The sequence below is a fragment of the Neofelis nebulosa genome, chromosome 16, assembly GCF_028018385.1.
Source record: "Neofelis nebulosa isolate mNeoNeb1 chromosome 16, mNeoNeb1.pri, whole genome shotgun sequence".
Lineage (NCBI taxonomy): Eukaryota > Metazoa > Chordata > Mammalia > Carnivora > Felidae > Neofelis > Neofelis nebulosa.
Window position 1 is genome coordinate 34,892,958 of NC_080797.1, and position 20,062 is coordinate 34,913,019.

General features: G+C 58.2%; 3 protein-coding genes and 1 long non-coding RNA gene across 4 annotated transcripts; 2 read left to right on the top strand and 2 right to left on the bottom strand.

Moving 5' to 3' along the window:
* Nucleotides 1-109: 109 nt before the first annotated feature.
* On the bottom strand, nt 110-693 carry HSPB9 (heat shock protein family B (small) member 9). Its single transcript, XM_058705626.1, has one exon. The coding sequence runs from the start codon at nt 617-619 to the stop codon at nt 131-133; it is 489 nt and encodes a 162-aa protein (XP_058561609.1). The 5' UTR covers nt 620-693; the 3' UTR covers nt 110-130.
* A 6-nt stretch (nt 694-699) lies between these two features.
* KAT2A (lysine acetyltransferase 2A) lies at nt 700-9,462 on the top strand. Its single transcript, XM_058705623.1, has 18 exons — nt 700-2,272; nt 2,412-2,535; nt 2,870-3,015; nt 3,122-3,211; nt 3,502-3,683; nt 3,786-3,977; nt 4,872-4,978; nt 5,183-5,293; nt 5,377-5,513; nt 5,600-5,808; nt 6,019-6,145; nt 6,997-7,107; nt 7,580-7,723; nt 7,987-8,101; nt 8,197-8,233; nt 8,312-8,375; nt 8,512-8,596; nt 8,725-9,462. Exons 1-18 carry the CDS (start codon nt 1,934-1,936, stop codon nt 8,916-8,918), a joined length of 2,514 nt encoding a protein of 837 aa, XP_058561606.1. The 5' UTR covers nt 700-1,933; the 3' UTR covers nt 8,919-9,462.
* LOC131498384 (uncharacterized) lies at nt 2,992-3,935 on the bottom strand. Its single transcript, XR_009255411.1, has 2 exons — nt 3,850-3,935; nt 2,992-3,197 (listed from the first exon to the last, which is right to left on the bottom strand). It is a non-coding gene; the product is annotated as an uncharacterized LOC131498384 (long non-coding RNA).
* A 430-nt stretch (nt 9,463-9,892) lies between the features above and the next one.
* DHX58 (DExH-box helicase 58) lies at nt 9,893-18,221 on the top strand. Its single transcript, XM_058705624.1, has 13 exons — nt 9,893-10,054; nt 10,184-10,352; nt 10,559-10,760; nt 11,144-11,334; nt 12,083-12,199; nt 12,807-12,933; nt 13,091-13,282; nt 13,944-14,197; nt 14,717-14,866; nt 14,954-15,115; nt 15,960-16,150; nt 17,223-17,319; nt 17,612-18,221. Exons 1-13 carry the CDS (start codon nt 10,035-10,037, stop codon nt 17,795-17,797), a joined length of 2,058 nt encoding a protein of 685 aa, XP_058561607.1. The 5' UTR covers nt 9,893-10,034; the 3' UTR covers nt 17,798-18,221.
* Nucleotides 18,222-20,062: the final 1,841 nt, after the last annotated feature.

Below are 20,062 nucleotides of genomic sequence, written 5' to 3' on the forward strand. Positions count from 1 at the left end.
TGGACTACCACCTTAAAGTGCCTTTCCTGCCTCCCCGAGCCCTCTTTACCTCCGTTATGCCTCGACCTCTGATCCCGACCCCAAGAAAAGACCACGGAACGCCAAGACGGCTGCTGCACACCAGGGTTGTTTATCGGGTCAGGCTAGGTTGACCCTTATTAGAGCCACGGCCCCGGAGTCTCAGGGATGGTCCTGTTTGGGCCTCAGGGGGAGGCAGCGCCCGGCACTGGCCTCGGACGCACAGCTGGCCCGAGGGAGTCAGGCTGCAGGTCATGGCGGCTGGATCCAGGTCCGGTGGTAGTTGCATCTGCCGGTGCACCCTTTGCGCTACGCGGTAGCCGGCCCCATCCGGGCTGCAGCCCTCCAGTTGCCGCTTGCCCGTCACCATCAGACATTGGCCGTCCACTTGCACCAGCAGCTCGTCGGGAGTGAAGCCGTAGGTATCCACCTTCATCTGGAAGCCATCCTCCACGGGGAAGTTGTTCTGCGAAGCTGCCGAATCGTCCCTGAGCAGCCGTACCGGTAGCGTGGCCACCTGGTTCTGTTCAGCGAGGGCTGCGCTGGGACAGGGGGATGCCACCCGGCTCCTGCTGGGGAGACCGCTACCGACCCGTTGCATCCGAGTGAGCAACCGCTATCCAAGGGCAGTGGCGCGAGGCACGCGGGCAGCGGCGCGCAGGTCCGGGGGGGCACTCGCGAACCCCGGCTCCCTCAGTGACCCCGGGCCGGCCCGCTTCAGCAGTTTGGGGTCAGCCACACGAATCCTGCTTCCACAGGCCGGGTGGTCAGCCACCATGGGGCACCGCTGCTGCTTTCATCCTGACTGCTGCCCCACTCTCAGGCCCTTCCCCGCTTCGGTCACAGGGCCCCACGGCTCTGGGCTGTGACCCACCTGTGTACGCTGAACGACGCCGGACGTGCGATCCGGACCCTGGAGCACTCTCAAGCACCGGGCGGAAGACGAGATTGAGCCACTGCGCTCTTGCCTTTCCAAGAATCTGTCCCGAGGACAAGGATTGTCCCCTGGGACAGAGCCAACGGGATATGACCATGGGGTCTTACATTCTCCAAAACCCCTTTTTCTGACCGCGCACAAATCCTGTGATGACAGATGGGGCTTGGGAGATGAACGCGACTTCCCGGTTTCCTGCATTCATCAGACCCTGGGCCTTCTGTGGCAGGCTCAGGGCTGGGTTCTGGGACAAAATTGAAGAGGCGGGCCCTGCCCTCGGGGTGCCCACGGGGTTCCGGGGAGAGCCATTCACAAACACTGGGATGTGCCCTCCTTTACTTCTACCTCATCCCCGTCTCAGTATCCCTTGTGATCATGGCCATACCCCTGGCGCTCAGTGATTTTATAATAATCCTTTATTGCTGAAGTATCACGTATATACAGAAAAGTCCACCAAAGAGTAGAGTGGAAGTATCCCAAAGACAACAACACCCTTGCAACTTCACAGGTTCAGAAAGGTAACTGCTGCGTTTTAATCTCCATCATAGGGGCAAGTCTGTGTCTGCAGTGCGGGCCAGGGTTGGGGCAGGAGGGGATGTGCCAGGAAGCCATCACAACTCCAGGCCCCAGAGCTGCACTTGCACCCTCGTGGGCAGAATCTACGATTCCCCTCAACTGAAGCCTGTTTTCTCAGATGCTTCTCCAAGTCCCCAAGAAAACAGCAATCTCCACTGTCCCAGAAGCCTCCAAGAGAGAATGAAGTGAGGAGGAGCCAATCTAGGGTAATGGCTCAGGCTTCACTCGCTTGTCTGGGACCAAGAGACAAGACAGAAAAGTCTGGAAGCCGCAGGCAAAGGGAGCGGCAGTGAAAGACTACAATTCCCGTCATGCCCCGGCGCAGCGACGCCTGCGCACTGTGCGCCGGTTGCCCATGCGGCCCTAGGGCTGGGAGCGCCGCGCCGCTCCGCTGCGGGGGAGGCCATGGCGGAACCTACCCAGGCCTCAACCCCGGCGCCGGCCACGCAGTCCCGTCCCCTTCAGTCTCCAGCCCCTGCCCCAACTCCGACTCCTGCCCCCAGCCCGGCTTCAGCCCCGACTCCGGCTCCCACTCCGGCACCAGCCCCCGCCCCAGCTGCAGCCCCAGCCGGGAGCACAGGGACTGGGGCTCCCGGGGTAGGAAGTGGGGGCACCGGGAGCGGAGGGGATCCGGCTCGACCTGGCCTGAGCCAGCAGCAGCGCGCCAGCCAGAGGAAGGCGCAAGTCCGGGGGCTGCCGCGCGCCAAGAAGCTTGAGAAGCTAGGGGTCTTCTCGGCTTGCAAGGTGGGGGCGGGGCCTGGGGTGAGAGGGGGCGGGGCCTGGGGCATCCCAGGGCCCGGGTGGGAATAGGGGCAAATCTCTGGCTGGGGATCTGCTCCCCCTTCCCGGTTACAGGGTTACTGACTGATTCTTCTGCTTCCAGGCCAATGAAACCTGCAAGTGTAATGGCTGGAAAAACCCCAAGCCCCCCACTGCACCCCGCATGGACCTACAGCAGCCAGCTGCCAACCTGAGCGAGCTATGCCGCAGCTGTGAGCACCCCTTGGGTAAGGCAGGTAGTGCCCTTGGAGCTAGGGCGGGGTCGGGCTGGGTCCTGCTTGGACAGGATGATTTAAGTGCCACAGAGCTTCATTTGTGGAACCAAAAATATCTCCTAAGGAAGGATTGAGTTGGGAGCATGTATTCCCCAAGGGAAGCGAAAGGAAATTTGCCAGCCCTGAAGAGACAGTGGCCACCCAGGGACTGATGTAGGAGCAGTCAGTCTCATTGCTGGTCACGCTGGTTGGAGGGACCGAGGGTGTAAATTGCCTGGTGGTGAAGAGGGACAGGAAGCCCTGGTGATCTGTCCATTCTTCCCAACCCTACCACCTATCCTTGCAGCTGACCACGTGTCCCACCTGGAGAATGTGTCAGAGGAGGAGATTAACCGGCTACTGGGTATGGTGGTGGACGTGGAGAACCTATTCATGTCTGTTCATAAGGAGGAGGACACAGACACTAAGCAGGTGTATTTCTACCTCTTCAAGGTGAGCTTTGTCCAAGTGAGTGTGGATGAGCACGGTAGACAAGGCTAGGGAGTCGGCAGCTCTGAGCTCTGCTGACCTCTGCCCCTCCTTCTTCCTCTTCCTCCAGCTTCTGCGGAAATGCATCCTGCAGATGACCCGGCCAGTGGTGGAGGGCTCCCTGGGCAGTCCCCCGTTTGAGAAGCCTAATATTGAACAGGTGGGATGAGGAAGGTGGTAAGAGAATTGGGGGCATCTTGGAGGACTGAGGAGGCTGTGTTCCCCATCCTGTCAAGTTGAGAATAAGGGAGAAGTTCAGAGAAGAGAGGATGTTTTGTGCTTCAGGTGGACATGGGGGTGGGAGTGGGGCAGAGTTTTTCTTCACCGGGAGCCCCAGAATGAGAGGAGAGCTTTACCCTGCCCTCGGGAAGCACCAGTGTTTGGATTAGAAGCCCCTGCTTGCTGCTCACGTCTCCTTCCTGGTTCTGTCCCCTGCCCGTCCCTTCTCAGGGTGTGCTGAACTTTGTGCAATACAAGTTTAGTCACCTCGCCCCTCGGGAGCGGCAGACGATGTTTGAGCTCTCAAAGATGTTCCTGCTCTGCCTTAACTACTGGAAGCTTGAGACGCCTGCCCAATTTCGGCAGCGGTCTCAGGCCGAGGACGTGGCTACCTACAAGGTCAATTATACCAGGTAGGCCCAGCCAAGGGCAGCATGAGGAGAGGCTTGTAGGCCCAGCCTAGGTTCAACGTCTCCATTCTCACTTCCCACCTCCCACCTCCCCACTGGCTCCAGATGGCTCTGCTACTGCCACGTGCCCCAGAGCTGTGATAGCCTCCCCCGCTACGAGACCACTCACATCTTTGGGCGAAGCCTTCTCCGCTCCATCTTCACTGTGACCCGGCGGCAGCTGCTAGAGAAATTCCGGGTGGAAAAGGACAAGCTGGTGCCTGAGAAGAGGACCCTCATCCTCACCCACTTCCCAAAGTAAGGCTCATTCTGGCCTATCCAGATTTTGCCCCAGTTCACATCCGCCTGTTGTCCCCTTTTTTCCAGGAAGGCTTCCTGGAATGGTCCCTCCTTTCCCTCCATGAGCCTTCTGGGATCTGGGTGTCTACCTGGCAGACTTGTCCGGGGCCCAGATGCAACTTGCTGGCATTTGCCTTTACGTGTACTAGACTGGGGATGGCAGGTACATTGCCCGAGTGCTAACATTACCCCTGCCCACGCCCCTGGTAGATGTGACTAATCATTTCCCACGGGGTCTGGACACAGCCTCAGAACCCTTCCCACCACAGCCTGCCGAGAAACCAGAGGTTACACTCGAGGTGAAACCGATTTCCACTCCTGTTGTAGACCTTTCTGTAAAGTTTTCCTCTGTTTTGCAACACTTTCCTCTCATTTGAAACCAGGATTGTAGCTACTCACCTTGAGAAGCCGTTACTGACTAATCCAGGCCCTTCAGTGCCCCCTCTGCCACCAGGTGGGAATATGAGGTGACAGGAGGGAGTAGATTCTGAGCCCCCATTTTGATATTGAGGTGCAGGGTGGCTCGGTGCCCTGCCTGGCCACATAGCACAGGATGGTGCCGGCTCACACACCCAGTCGCCCTGTGCTACACACACCGCGGCAGACTGGGCCTCTGATCTCTGTCCTGGATTGTCCAGTCCTGCTACTTTTGACTAGGGGCTCAAGAGAGGCAGGGGAGTGTCTCTCCCCGCCACCCCCTGCCCCCAGGCCAAAGGTTGTTTCTCTTCTTCAGCTCCCAGCCCCCTGAGAACCCGGTTTCTTTGACCTGCCTCCAGTTTTTCTGGCGTCTGGTCCAGGCTGCTGTGTGGGTCGGAGGACAGGGTTGGGAGACAGACTGTACCCTCCCCACAGATTCCTGTCCATGCTGGAGGAGGAGATCTATGGGGCGAACTCTCCGATCTGGGAGTCGGGCTTCACCATGCCGCCCTCAGAGGGGACCCAACTGGTGCCCAGGCCAGGTACACGCCCTGGTAGGCTCTGTAGGCTTTCGGCTTGGCCTTCCTGGCTGAGCTTGGCCTCCTGCCGGGGAGGAGGCACTGTGGATGGCAGCCGCGGGGACATGCGGGAGGGTGCGTCTGGGGCTTAGAGGGCCCGGATCCCTTTGTGGGACCCATCGCCACCTTTGACCACCCCCCGCTCCCCCTGATTACGCTCACCCTCAGCTACGGTCAGCGCGGCAGTTGTTCCCAGCGCCCCCATCTTCAGCCCCACCATGGGTGGGGGCAGCAACAGCTCCTTGAGTCTGGATTCCGGAGGGGCTGAGCCCATGCCAGGTGGGTACTTGACCCCTGACCCTCATTCACCCCTCCCCTAACCTCTTGCTGTCCATGGGAGACCCTGCCAACCTTCCCGGCAGGTGAGAAGAGGAAGCTCCCAGAGAACCTGACCCTGGAGGATGCCAAGCGGCTCCGCGTGATGGGCGACATCCCCATGGAGTTGGTCAACGAGGTCATGCTCACCATCACCGACCCTGCCGCCATGCTGGGGCCTGAGGTGGGCAGCCCGGCTCGTTGACCAGTGTGGGGAGGGGACCTCACCGGCCTGAGGCCCCGGCTCACCACCCCTCCTCTGGTGCCCAGACGAGCCTGCTGTCTGCCAACGCAGCCCGGGACGAGACGGCCCGCCTAGAGGAGCGCCGCGGCATCATTGAGTTCCATGTCATCGGCAACTCACTGACGCCCAAGGCCAACCGGCGGGTATTGCTGTGGCTCGTGGGGCTGCAGAATGTCTTCTCCCACCAGCTGCCGCGCATGCCCAAGGAGTACATCGCCCGCCTCGTCTTTGACCCGTGCGTCCCCAGAAGAGCCCCAACCACACCTGGGCACCTGTCCTTGGCCCCCCTATGTCCCCCTACCCCCTCCTCTTCCTCCAACCTGTGGGAATACTTGTTCCTCCGCTCTCGGCACTGAGTGCAGCCCTGCCCTCCAAAGCTGTGGGGATCCCGGGAGCATTTGGGGAACAACAGGTAGGGGCAGTGACCTGTCCCCTCTCCCCTTAGGAAGCACAAGACTCTGGCCTTGATCAAGGATGGGCGGGTCATTGGTGGGATCTGCTTCCGCATGTTTCCCACCCAGGGCTTCACAGAGATTGTCTTCTGTGCTGTCACCTCAAATGAGCAAGTCAAGGTGAGTGCGTGTTCCTGGCCCCAGCCCCTTCCGGCCACCTGCTTCTCAGTTTGGACTGGGTCAGAGCAATAATCCCAACCCTTCTTCTAGTGGCCAGGCAGTTCTTCCGGGCCCCACAAGGTGGCATTTGTCCTTTGATAACTGCGTATTAAGACACTTGTTGACAAATGGAGGCCCAAAACCAGTAATGCTTTTAAATGGACCTGAATTTCCTTCACAAGAACATTCACATACACTGGGGAGTTAATAATTTTTACACTAGCCCTGGGCTGGGTGATCGTCCTGCGTTCTGTCCTGGAATTGTCACAACAGACCCACTGGTAGGGTTCCCGGTTCTCCTGTTCTACATAACCCAGATCTGCAGGGTGCCTCCCTGGTCTAGACGTGTGTGGAAGACACTCTCTTGAGGGTTCAAATGTTGCACTGAGTGGGGCTCTTGTGATTCCTCTTCCCCTTTCCCCCCAACTCTGACGCCTGGGAACTGGGAACCAGTGACACGTGGACGGCAACTTCCTGGTTGGGATTTCCATCCTGGCCTTAACCGTGGCTGGCTGTCTGACCTTGGACACGTTTCCTAACATAGTTGAGTTTCAGTTTTTTGTTTTTGTTTTTATAAAAATGGAGGTAATAATATTTACCTCATGGACTGACTTGAGAGTTGGTCTGTAAAGTACCAAGCACCACACCTGGCTCAGAAAGTCTCCTTCACATTCTCCCCACAAACTCCCCTTCCTCTGCCAGTTGTCTTTTCTCCTGTATGTCCAGGATCCCCTAGCTGTCTCTACATCCTATCCAGTCTGCTCCTTCCTCTCTGGGGCTCCCCTGGTAAGCCCTGCTCGCCTCCCCCACAGGGCTATGGGACTCACCTGATGAACCACTTGAAGGAGTATCACATCAAACACAACATTCTCTACTTCCTCACCTATGCCGACGAGTACGCCATTGGCTACTTCAAAAAGCAGGTGACCCTCCCCTCCCTGCACGCTTGCCTGCTGCCTGGGGCTAGGGGTCATTCTGTCCATCCCCCTGTTGTGGACGGAATGGGAGTCCCTTCATGTCCCCTGCTTCATCCAGCACCTGCGAGGAGATCTTTCTCGCCCATCTTCCTGCCCCTCCTCCCCCCCCCACCCGCCGCGCTGCTGCCCCAGTGAAGAGTGAGGGCCTGGAGGGCAGTAGGGCAGGCTGGAGGAATGTTTCCCATCCAGGGAAACATTGCCAGGGAGTCAGGAGGGGCAGCTGACCTGGAACCTTTCTGGGGACAGAGTGATTGAACTCACACAACACAGAGCATTGTACCAGCCACCACAGGAGGGGATCCAGGAACCCGGGAGAACAGACAAGGCCTGCACCGCCCCTCAGAGACTCCTGGGGGAAGAGCTATTCAAGTTGGAAAAGCCTCGTCGACAGATTGGGTCATAACTGTCCACTCCCTAGGGCTTCTCCAAGGACATCAAGGTTCCCAAGAGCCGCTACCTGGGCTACATTAAGGACTATGAGGGTGCAACATTGATGGAGTGTGAGCTGAATCCCCGGATCCCCTACACGGAGCTGTCCCACATCATCAAAAAGCAGAAGGAGGTGTGTGTGCACATGTGCGTGCACTCATCGTTGGGGCTTCCCGTGTGCACGTGGGGGAGGGCACGCATGTGTGGGTGTGTACCACAGGTATGTGCGTGTGTGAGCCGGGCCTGGGGTGGGCCGGGATCTTGGTTCTTGCTTTGCCTCCCAAGGAAGTTAGGAGGCGAGGCGCCTGGACTCAGCGGCAGGGCCTCTGACTGTGGCCCTTGGGAGGGTTTCCGCTGGGACTGGAGTCGGCCCCTCAAGACGCTGCCTTCCCTCAGATCATCAAGAAGCTGATTGAGCGCAAACAAGCCCAGATCCGAAAGGTCTACCCCGGGCTCAGCTGCTTCAAGGAGGGTGTGAGGCAGATCCCTGTGGAGAGTGTCCCCGGCATTCGTGAGCAGGGGTCTTGCTGGGGGAGGGGGCACCCTGCTCGGTATGTGTTCTCGAATTCTTAGGGATGCTCTCCCCACCCACTCCCCACTTTGCAGGAGAGACAGGCTGGAAGCCGTTGGGGAAGGAGAAAGGGTGAGTGCTGTGTGGAGGGAGAGGGTGTTGGGGGAGGCAGAGGGCCAAGGGCCTCAGACGTGGTGTCTCTCACCCCAGGAAGGAGCTGAAGGATCCAGACCAGCTCTACACAACCCTCAAAAACTTGCTGGCCCAGATCAAGGTGGGGAGACCAGGTTCCCTTCTGGGGGTGCCTGCATCAGCGACTCTGGCTTTATGACCCATTCTGGGGTGGGTGGCGGTCACGAGGTGGGCTTGGGGCACAGTGGGCCTGGCTCCAGCTCAGCTTTCCTGTCTAGTCACACCCCAGTGCCTGGCCCTTCATGGAGCCTGTGAAGAAGTCAGAGGCCCCTGACTACTATGAGGTCATCCGCTTCCCTATTGGTGAGGACACTCCATTCCAACCCTTTCCTTCCTCTTTGGCCCCCAAATCTACTCCTGCCTTCACTGGACCCCACAGCCCCGCTCGCCTCAGCCTCTTAAAAGCATGCCTTTACTTCCTGCTGCCCCAGACCTGAAGACCATGACGGAGCGACTGCGCAGCCGCTACTATGTCACCCGGAAGCTCTTTGTGGCTGACCTGCAGCGGGTCATTGCCAACTGCCGCGAGTACAACCCCCCGGACAGCGAGTACTGCCGCTGTGCCAGCGCCCTGGAGAAGTTCTTCTACTTCAAGCTCAAGGAGGGGGGCCTCATTGACAAGTAGCCTCTGGCTTTGGACCGCAGCCTTGACCTGGAATGTCTCCACCTTGGGTTCTGATCCCATCCTGAGGGGTGCCCCTGGCGCCCAGGTTCCTCTCAGCTTAAAGCACTCCAGCCCCGGGCCCTGCAGCCCTTTCTGGATCCTCAGGCACCCCCAAGCCTGCAGCTCTGTCCCACTCTCCGTTGTATCTGACCTTGGGCAGGGATCTCCTGGATCTGGGGTTCAGCCCCTCTACAGTGGCTGGTGGCTAGAGGATAAACCCTGCCCGGCCCCGGTGGCCCCCAGCCCTGTCCCCGCAGAGCCACGAAGTCCTGGAGGCCTCGGCCTCGCCTGGCCCACTGTTTGCTTGAGGGCTAAGACTGCCACTTTTAGCTCGTGGGAGGGGGCTTCAGGGTTTGGAAGTTCAGCTGGGACTGGAGTGGCCATGCCTCACCCTGCACAGTTCTGTCTGTCTCCCCCAGGGGTGGGGGACCTGGGGACCATTCATTTCCTGGCATTAATCCCTCAGAGGGAACAATAAAGCTCTTTTTTTTTTTTTTTTTTTTTTCCTTTTTCCCCTCTGTGTGATTGTTTCTTTGGTAGAGTCCATAGCCTGAACAGGCTGACCCTGTTCCCGGTACCTCCTACAAGCTGGAGTCTATTAAACTCCAGATTGTCCTGGGGCCACCCTCCCCAACAAGCCTCATACCTAGTGCCACGCCCCTGGGACGATGGCACCTGCCTGGCCACAGCCCTACTTCCACTCCTGCCCAGGTGTGGGTGCTGCAGCGGTCCCAATCACCGGGCCACCTTCACCTGGGTGGACATGGTTACAGCTGATTCAGAAGGGTGGGGGGTGGGGTGGAGACCACTCTTGGAGGAGGGGCCGGTAGGACCCCGGAGGAATGAAAGGGTGCTTTCCTGCAGGTTTTTCAGGCAACGGGGATTTCTAAGGCAGATCTCTGACAGAGCTGGCTCCTCCCCTGAGTTTCAGTTTCTGTTTCCTATCTCAGCACAACCCCGAGCCGGCAACCAACACCAGGCATTGGGGCTAACCACCCTCTGCCTCGGCAGGTGGTGCAGATAAGAACTGGCAGGGCAGGGGTAAAGTGTAGTCTGTGTTACTCGCCTCCCCTTCAGATGATCAGATCAGATTCCAGGTAGGTCCCTTCGGTGCCCTGCTCCACCTCCCTCGAGTGGGACGGGGACGGCTCTGCACCAGAGTGGGCTGGCCAGGAGCGGGGAGGGAGCCAGGATGGCCAGTCATCTGAGCCTCCTTCCATTCCCAGAAGGGAGCTGCGACCCTACCAGTGGGAGGTGATCATGCCTGCCCTGGAGGGCAGGAATATCATCATATGGCTGCCCACGGGGGCTGGGAAGACCCGGGCAGCTGCTTATGTGGCCAAGAGGCATCTAGAGACTGTGGACGGAGCCAAGGTGGTCGTACTGGTCAACAGGGTGAGTAGCCCGCTCTCCCCTCCTTGGGGTCTCAGCTCCTCAGGTGCCTCACAAAGCCCGCCAGATCTCCAGGGCTGCTGTGGCCACCTCTAAGCTCACCTGGCTTTTCTCCCCTTCCCGTCCCCAGCCAGTTCCTGGGGGTCACGTTGCCTCCTCCCCATCGCCCCAATCCAGCTTCCTCTCCCTGACTCCTTCCCCACCCCCAGGTGCACCTGGTGACCCAGCATTGCGAGGAGTTCAGCCACATGCTGGACAAACGCTGGGCCATTATAACCCTGAGTGGGGACATGGGGCCACGAGCTGGCTTTGGCCACCTGGCCCGGAGCCATGACCTGCTCATCTGCACAGCCGAGCTGCTACAGATGGCACTGACCAGCCCCGAGGAGGAGGAGCACGTGGAGCTGAACGGTGAGGGCTGAGCCAGGGGGAAGAGTACACACCTGAGGCACCTCGACCTGCCAACCCCAGGGCATCTCTCCTAGTACGGCTGTTGGGATGTTTTGTGGGAGTGAGGGGATCCCCATTCGCCAAACCCCAGCATACACCCTAGTAGAAGCAGATCTGGCTAGAATGCAGGATCTGGGGCAAGCCTCAGCCCCACTGCTGAGCCTCAGTTTACTAATCTGCAAAATCGAGGTAAATCATCCCTGCCTCGGCCGGTCTCTGGAGCCTGGCTGTGGGTTGTGAAGGGAGGAAGGAGTTAGATGAACTGTGGGGACTACATGGAGAAAAGCTGATGGGGAAGGAAAAGCTTTGCAAAGGTCACAGCCTTCCCCTGTGTTCGCCCCCAGCCTTCTCCCTGCTTGTGGTGGATGAGTGTCACCACACGCACAAAGACACCGTCTACAACATCATCCTGAGCCGGTATCTACAGCACAAACTCCAGAGGACACGGCCCCTGCCCCAGGTGCTGGGTCTCACAGCCTCCCCAGGCACTGGTGGGGCGTCCACACTTGATGGGGCGATTGACCACATCCTGCAGGTCAGCTTGGCTCCTATGACCCTCCCGCCACCAGAGTCCTCCCTGCCCTGCCCCATGCCCACCAGCCCTACCCAGGCTCTCCTGGGTGACCGTCTGGGCCCCTTTGTCACTGAAGCTGCAGCCTCCAGTGGCTTCTTCCTGCACTTAGAATAGACTCCCATCTGTCTACTGTGGCTTACACAGTTCCATCCGACCCAACCCTGCCTACCTCCCCAGCCTCATTTCCCTGCACACTCCCCTCACCCCTACCCCACAGGCCTTCTCCAGGTCTCCGGAGCATGTCCTACTTGTCCCCCTTCTCAGGACCTTTGTGGTCACCGTTCCTTTTGCCCTGAATGCCCTTCCCCCTGCACTTGGCCTGTCTGGCTCCTTCTTGCCTTTCAGGGAACAGCTTAGTTGTCACCTCTTCAGAGTTCTTCCCTGACCTCCCCCACTGCACGCTATCACATCATCGAGTTTCATTCTCCTCAGAGCTCATTAACGCGGCCTGAAGCCCTTTCATTCTGTTATTCTTTCCTGCTTTGTCGATCTGTCTCCCCAACACCAAAATAAGACCTTCTGGATCCCCACTGCCTCCAAAAGCACTGGGCCCAGAGAGGACGAGCAATAAATATTTTGTTGAGTAAATGAATCCCCACTTCCAATGGCCCTGCTCAGTGGTAGCTGGGACCTGTCCTGTCCCAAAGTTCTGCCCGTTGTCCTCATAGGACTCTACCCCAGTCCGGTGAACCCCCATCTCTTGCCCCAGCTCTGTGCCAACCTGGACACGTGGCGCATCATGTCACCCCAGAACTACCGCCCCCAGCTGCAGGAGCACAGTCCTCAGCCCTGCAAACAGTACAACCTCTGCCACAGGCGCAGCCAGGTGAGTGGAAGGAGGGATACGGGAGTGGGGGGGGGGGGGGTGCTGACATGAAGTTAGGGCACCTGGGGTTGAGCCCTGATTCCACCTCCCCTAGCTCTGTGACTTCCCGTTACTTGCGTTTATATCCGAGCCTCTGTTTCTCCCTTCTGTGAAATGGGGAAGTCGCAGCCCATGCCCACAGCCTGCTGTTTGGTTTGACTCCGACGCCTCTCTGGGCACCTGTCAAAACCCTCCAGCACCCTGTCCGGTGCTTTGCAAACTTTAAACCTGGAGCACTTTGTGCTGAGGCTCTCCCACGGTGCAGACACTGTCTGGCGTCTGCTATGACAGGGCTGCACAAGGGCTTAGAGATTGCTGTTCTCAGGCCAGAGGTCAAGGGCACCTAGCGGGTGGAGGCAGAACAGGAACCAGGGGCAGCAACCTGACCCCTGCCTCCAGTCGGGACTCATTCACATCCCGGCAGGCCTCCCTCCGGAGCTCCTTCTCAAACACCACGGGTCAGGGGCAGCAGGAGCGGTGAGGCTTCACGTGGAGATCGGCGCTCCCGTTGGGTGCTCATTGCTCCCCCATGTGTATGGGAATCCCTTCACTCCCTCTTCTCATCCAGGACCCATTTGGGGACATGCTGAAGAAGCTCATGGAGCGAATCCACAACCGCCTGGATATGCCGGAGTTGAGCCGGGACTTCGGGACGCAGACTTACGAGCAGCAGGTGGTGGAGCTGAGCCAGGATGGTGAGAGGGGCTGTGGACGCGGAGGGCAAGGAGGCGGGGACCTGCCTGGGCGGAGCCTTTGGGGGCGGGGCTTAGCCTCTCGGGGGGCGGAGTCTAGGCCGCTGGAGGCCTGAAGGGGCGTGGCCGCTCAAACCCTGAGCCCTCGGCCCACCTGCAGCGGCCGAGGCCGGGCTCCAGCAGCGCCGGGTGTACGCGCTTCACCTGCGGCGCTACAACGATGCGCTGCTCATCCACGACACGGTCCGTGCTGTGGACGCACTGGCCTCGCTGCGGGAGTTCTACGACAGGGAGCGCGCCACTAAGACCCAGGTCCTGCATGCCGAGCGCTGGCTGCTGGCACAGTTCAATGGTGAGGCTCGTGGGAACTGTACTGGTTGGGGCACAGGAGTCAACACAGGTTGGGAGGGTGCCAGTGAGGGTACTGGGGCCCTATTTTTCTAACCGAAAGTCGAGGCCGTGGATAGGGCAAAAGATGTATGCCCTCATCTGTGGAAGTTTGCATAGCTATGAAAACGAATTCATGATACTGCCAAAGATTTTTAAAAAGCCATTGAGTTCAGGGACTGTCCCTTGAAAGTCTGGGGTGTGTGGTACCTTTAACCTGAGCAAGCAAGGTGGTCAGAGGGTAAAGTTTAATGCAAGAGACCTCAGCAAGGCTGAGGGGCTGAAGGGGGGGGGGGGGCAAGGATCTTTCTGAAGAGACCTGAGGTTGAGTTAGTTAATCCTGGGTGGCAGAGGTCAACATGGAAAGGTCAAGTGTCATCCTGGTAGCTGGGTTAAAGAGGGGTGCTGGGTGAGGTATGTCTGCAAAGGATTCTATACTGTAGGTCCCTGTGGAAGCCTGGCTGGCTGGGTGGGTCCTTTTGGTGCCGTTCAGGGGGAATTAGGAGCTGAGGTCCTCAGGCTCCCTCTCCACCTGCAGCCCTATCCCTGTGAACCACGCCCTCTCCCATTGCCCTGCCCACTTCCACGCCTGAGTTCTGTGCCTCTATTTTGGGCTTTTCTGGCAGACTACAAGAATGAGCTGGCCGACCTGGCGACACGTAGCCCGGAGAACCCCAAACTGGAGATGCTAGAACAGATCCTACAAGAGCAGTTCGGAAGCTCCGACGGCTGCCGGGGCATCCTCTTCACCCAGACCCGCCAGAGCGCTCACTCTCTCCTGCTCTGGCTTCAGCAGCAGCCGGGCCTGCAGATACTGGACATCAGGGCTGACCTGCTGATTGGGGCTGGGAACAGCAGCCAGAACACCCATATGACCCAGGTGTGGGCTTTGGGGAAAGGAGCCGGGGCTGAAGGAGTTCCTAGGGGAGAAAGGGTGGGGACAGAGTCTTCACAGAGATATGGGGGACTGATTCTCCCCAGGCAGAGGGCAGAAAACTGGGGGAGAGAGGTGGACACTGAGATCCCCAGTACTGAAGGTTTCCCCCATCTGGGGGTCCCTGGGGGCAGAGAGGCAGAAGCTTGCGGATCTGTAGGGAAAGAGGTAAGGGATGTTTTCAGGACAGAGGATCAGAGCTCTGGGGTCCCTTGCTAGAGAAGAAGAAGTCCTGAGAGCTCTAGAGTAAAGGGGTGGGGATCCTTAGGAGTCCTTAGGGGAAACAGGGGTTAGGTGGTCACCTGGGAAGATGGGCAAGGCACTGGGGGTAGCAGTGGAGTCTCAGGCTCCCTAGGGAAAGGGGCCAGGATTGTGATTAAACCGGAACCAGGTGAGGCTGGGCTGGCAGGAGGGCGGGCCTGAACCCACCTGGCCTACCATGCTCTTTCTCTTCCTCCACCCCAGAGAGACCAGCAAGAAGTGATCCGGAAGTTCCGGGCTGGCATCCTGAACCTCCTGGTGGCTACAAGCGTGGCGGAAGAGGGGCTAGACATCCCCCAGTGCAATGTGGTGGTGCGCTATGGGCTCCTGACCAACGAGATCTCCATGGTCCAGGTGTGTGAACACCGTGATGCCAACAGCCCTCAGAGATCCTTGTGGGACCCCAGGCCCGCTCAGGCTCCTCCCTATCTCCTTCCTCAGGCGAGGGGCCGTGCCCGGGCTGGTCAGAGTGTGTACTCGTTTGTGGCGACCCAAGGCAGTCGGGAGCTGCGGCGGGAGCTGACCAACGAGGCGCTGGAGACTTTGATGGAGCGGGCCGTGGCTGCCGTGCAGAAGATGGATGAGGCCGAGTACCAGGCCAAGGTCTGTGAGCAGCCTGCATGCCCTGCGGACAGAGGGGGGCTGAGGATGCTCTGCCTGGAAGGTCTACACACACACACACACACACACACACACACACACACACACACACACACCCCCTCTGCTCCCTCTTCCTCTGGGGGCACACACACACACACACACACACACACACACACACACACACACACACACCCCTCTGCTCCCTCTTCCTCTGGGGGCTAACTTGGTCCACCTGGGAAGGCTTAAATGGACGTGAAGTGTAAAGGCCAAGGGTGGGGCTGCCAGGGAAGGCAATGGTTCTTCTCCAAACGCCTTGAGAACAGGCCTCGTCTGAGCTTTTAATTCCTCATCACCAAATACTTTGTGCATCTGTGAGAGCTGTCTTACAACTCTTCTGGCACCAGGCGGGGGGAGGGAGGGACAAAGACACATGTACAAAATAAGCCCAGAACCAGGACTTCAATCTGTTCCCCTGAGGCAGGGTCACCATCATCCAGCCTTGCCCGGGACGGCCCCCGTTTACACCTGTTATCCAGCGTAATTATTAGTGATGCCCCGTGTTCGATCCAAAGAAGCAGCTTTGCACAAAATCCTCCAAAGAGGAGGCAGAGACTCAGTGACAACACTCGCTCTGCTCCCACCATGCCCCCACCATGCCCCCACCATGCCCCCGTTCCATACTCTTTTCCTCCACAGAGCTGCTTCTAAAAGCCCCAGGGAAGGTTGAGGAAAGTTTCTTCTGGGTACTAACGATCTGAGGCCTCCAGGAGCCCTTTGTTCCCTGAGCACATTCCGGGGGGCAGGCCTCTGGGGGCCCCACCTATGTCGTGTCCCCTTCCGACTCCAGATCCGGGATCTGCAGCGGGCAGCCCTGGTCAAGCGGGCCGCCCAGGCAGCCCAGCGGGAGAATCAGCGGCAGCAGTTCCTGGCCGAGCAGGTGCAGCTTCTCTGCATCAACTGCATGGTGGCCGTGGGCCACGGGAGTGACCTGCGGAAGGTGGAGGGCGCCCATCACGTCAACGTGAACCCCAACTTCTCGTGAGACCAGCAGGAGGGGCCAGTGGGATGGGAGGGAGGGCACAGGCGGGATGGGGGACCGGGAACCCCTCCCATCCAGACAGAGCTCTGAGGGTTTGCGAGCTTAAACAGCGTTTTGACAAGTACCGAATCTGCGGACAGGTTTTATCGCCACCCCGTTTTGCAGGTGAGGTGACAGAGGCTCAGAGAGGCTAAATGACTTGTCCAGGCTCCCACAGCCACTATGTGGTTGAGCAAGAGCTGGAATTGAGGACACCAAATGCTGAGGGGCCACAAACTCCTCCCCCCGAACCCCCGCCGTCCTACCTACTCTGAAGGCGGAAGGGCTGGTTGTCCCTGAGCCATTCTGCCATCCTCCATCCCCTAGAGGGGAACCTTCTGCCCCCCTCCATTCGTCCATCCATTCATTAAGGATTGATTAGGGACCCGCCGTGTGCCAGGCCATTGTGCCAAAGATCTCCATGCAGGCTCTCTCATTTAAGGAGGTAGCACTTCAACCAGGACTTGCAGGCTGGATTGGGCTGGAAGGGGGGATGCGTACAGGCAGGGATGGTGTGATGGGACTGATTCTGGTTGGTTTGAGTGGGAAAGGCCATGAAGGATGAGACTGAAGAAGACAGACTAGCCTGTGGAGAGCATTGAAGGTCAGGCCTGAAAGTCTAGCCTTTGTCTGGGAGGCACGGAGGAGTCTTGGGTGAATTTTGAGCAAGGGAGTGTCAAGGTCAGATTTACATTTTTAGAAGATCACCCTGGCAGTTGGCGGAAGGATGGCGTGGGTTGGGAGTGCGGATGGAATGGGATGGAGGGGTGGGGCAGGGAGATCTGTTGGGGGGTAGTTGGAATCATCCCGGTGGGTAGTCCTGAGGCCTGAACTTGGTTGGAGGGCATGCAACGAGGCAGCACAGACAGGGCTTATTGAAGGTTGGGTCCTCTGGCCCTGGGAAGTCTCTTTGCCTCTTGGCAGTCAGAAAAGCCCAAGGTCCAGGTGGAGGCCCAGCAAGCAGGAGGGCACAAGATCGGGGGCTAAGTGGGGGGCGTCCTGAGCACTGTGGTCCCTCCCATTCCCCTCCAGGATCTACTACACTGTCTCCCGGGGGCCTGTGGTCATCGACAGAACCTTCAAGGACTGGAAGCCTGGGGGTGCCATTCACTGCAGGAACTGTGGGGAGGTAAGTACTGGGGCCATGGCCCTGAACTCCAGTCTTCAGAAGTCCCCAGTCTGAGAGAGGAGGCCCAGCCTCTGCCATCAGGACATCCTCACGGGGATGGGGGAAGCAGCTCTGCCCCAGGAGTCCCTCATCTGAGGAGAGAGGTCTAACAGTGTGACTGGGGAGACGGCTCTGAGGTGGGAGACCCAGGCCCTGCATTCATGGATGCATGATTCTCTCCTCCCCCAACTTGAGGAGAAAAGCCCAGTCTGAGGACGGTGGCCCAAACCAGCCATCTCTGTCCCACCCTCAGGCCTGGGGTCTGCAGATGATCTACAAGTCAGTGAAGCTGCCAGCGCTCAAAGTTCGCAGCATGCTTCTAGAGACACCCCGAGGGAGAGTCCAGGCCAAGAAGTGGTCCCGCGTGCCCTTCCTCGTGCCTGACTTTGACTACCTGCAACACTGTACCCAGAACCTGTCTGACTTCTCCCTGGATTGAGCCTCCTGTCCCTGCAGTGCCTGGCTCAGGCTGCAGGGGGCGGGAGAATCCGTGGCAGCTGCCGTCTTCCACGGGGTGAAGCCCGGGCCCAGGCCCCTCTTGTCTGAGTCACCAGCTCCGGGTGTTTTGCTGACCAGCCACAGACGAACCCGGGCACCCAGGCTGGCTGAGACTCCCACGCCAAGGAAGCAACTGGAGAGCCACAGCTCAGCCTCAGTCTCCCTGCACACTCACAGATACTCCAGTGCACTAGATGGACGTGAGAGTTGGGGGGCATTGGGAGGGAAACTGAGGCAGGAGGCTAGCCCCACTAAACTAGCAATCACCACAACTTCCCTTGACCCCCTGACATTCCTTCCCTGCCAAGGCCACTTCTATTTTTGGAGGCTCCTCATAAATTGAAAATAAAGAAGTAGAAAATTGGTGTAGAAAAGTTATGGTATTTTAAAAATAGATTTGTTGAGGTATAAATGACATAAAATAAACTCCGTAATTACAGTGTATAATTTGATAAATTTTTATTAAAAATTTTTTGTAATGTTTATTTTCTTTTTTTAATTTTTTTTTGACGTTTATTTATTTTTGAGACAGAGAGAGACAGAGCATGAAGGGGGGAGGGGCAGAGAGAGAAGGAGACACAGAATCGGAAGCAGGCTCCAGGCTCCGAGCCATCCGCCCAGAGCCTGACGCGGGGCTCGAACTCACGGACCGCGAGATCGTGACCTGAGCTGAAGTCAGACGCTTAACCGACTGCGCCACCCAGGCGCCCCTGTTTATTTATTTTTGAGAGAGACAGAGACAGAATGCGAGTGAGTTAGGGGCTGAGAGAGAGGAAGACACAGAATACGAAGCAGGCTCCAGGCTCTGAGCTGTCAGCACAGAACCCGACACGGGGCTCGAACTCATGAGCTGTGAGATCATGACCTGAGCTGAAGTCGGATACTTAACCGACCGAGCCACCCAGGTACCCCTAATTTGATAAATCTTAATCTGTCTTCCACAATCAAGACAGCAAACATAGCCATCACCCTCAAAAGTTTCCTTGTTCCCATGTATTCCCTCCCTCCTCCCTCCTCCCCTTCTCCCTGCACCGATCTGATATTTTTAAGGTTAAAAGTTGTGGTGGTGGTGGTGGTGGTGGTGGTGGTGGTGGTGTTTTAGCCACCCCTCTTTATGGCTCTCAGGTAATCTTATTTGGAGAGAGCACCCCAAGCCTCCATTTGAGAGCCATCCAGAATGGTCCCCCTGCCCCCTCCAACTCCTGAGAGTCTCCAACCCCAGCAGCACCCCTCCATCTTCTCCTAAGCCCCGGGGTCACCTCCCTGGGCTGGGGAGAGGCTGAGAATCCAGGATTGGAGGGGTGGTGCTCAGGTAGGCACTGGAGCGGGGGAACTCGTAAAGGCCTACATTTTCTGTTCTCATTTTAACAAGAAAGAAAAAGAAAGGCAAGATCTAGGTTGATTCTTCAGGGAAAGGGCTATTTCTGTAGTAAGAGGCCCAGCAGGCAGGAGTCACCTTCAAGAGGAAGGGAGGGGGCTAGAGCAGAGATTTGAAAGCAGGATGGCAGTCCTTCCTGCCGTCTAATCTCCTTCCTTCCTGCTACATCCTGGGTCCTGCCTAAGGGTAGGTGGAAATAAGGCACTTTCTTTTCCCCAGCACCTCCTTTTGGATCTGTCTCTTGTCTGATTGAGGCTGAAAGTCCAGTTCCAGTCTTTTTTGGCCTCCATTGCCCCAGAGGGAACCCCTTTCCCCGGGGCCTCTCTTCCTCCTCACCTTCTCCAGGAGGCATCCCTCAGCATTGGTTCCAGGAGTCACCCTTCTTCTCCCTGCTGTCACATCTCCACCTCCTGGGGCCCGTCCTCTGCCCATCCGGTCCCCACTTCGCCTTCAGTTGTTATCTTCCCCTGCCAGCAACGTGCCTTTTTCAGGTCAATAAAATTAGCGACTGGGGGCAGAGGGGGGGGGGGGTGGCAGGGGCCCAGGGGTGCTAAGCTCAATGGCCTTGAATGCGGCTGGACGCACGGAGTCTGGACGCCTGTCATTCCAGGGCTAAACAGTGACAGCTGAGGGGCCTGAGCTGGTGTTGGGGGCAGGGGATGGTGTTGCAAGGAGTGATGGATTGAGGATAAAGATGACCTGGGCACCTAATGGTCCCCTCAGTGGCCTGAACCCCTACACAGCTGACCCCTGGATGGGGGACCCTGACTTCAGAGGAGGTGTCCTCTCACCCACCTTGCCAGGCTGGGAGAGCTTTCTTGAGCTAGG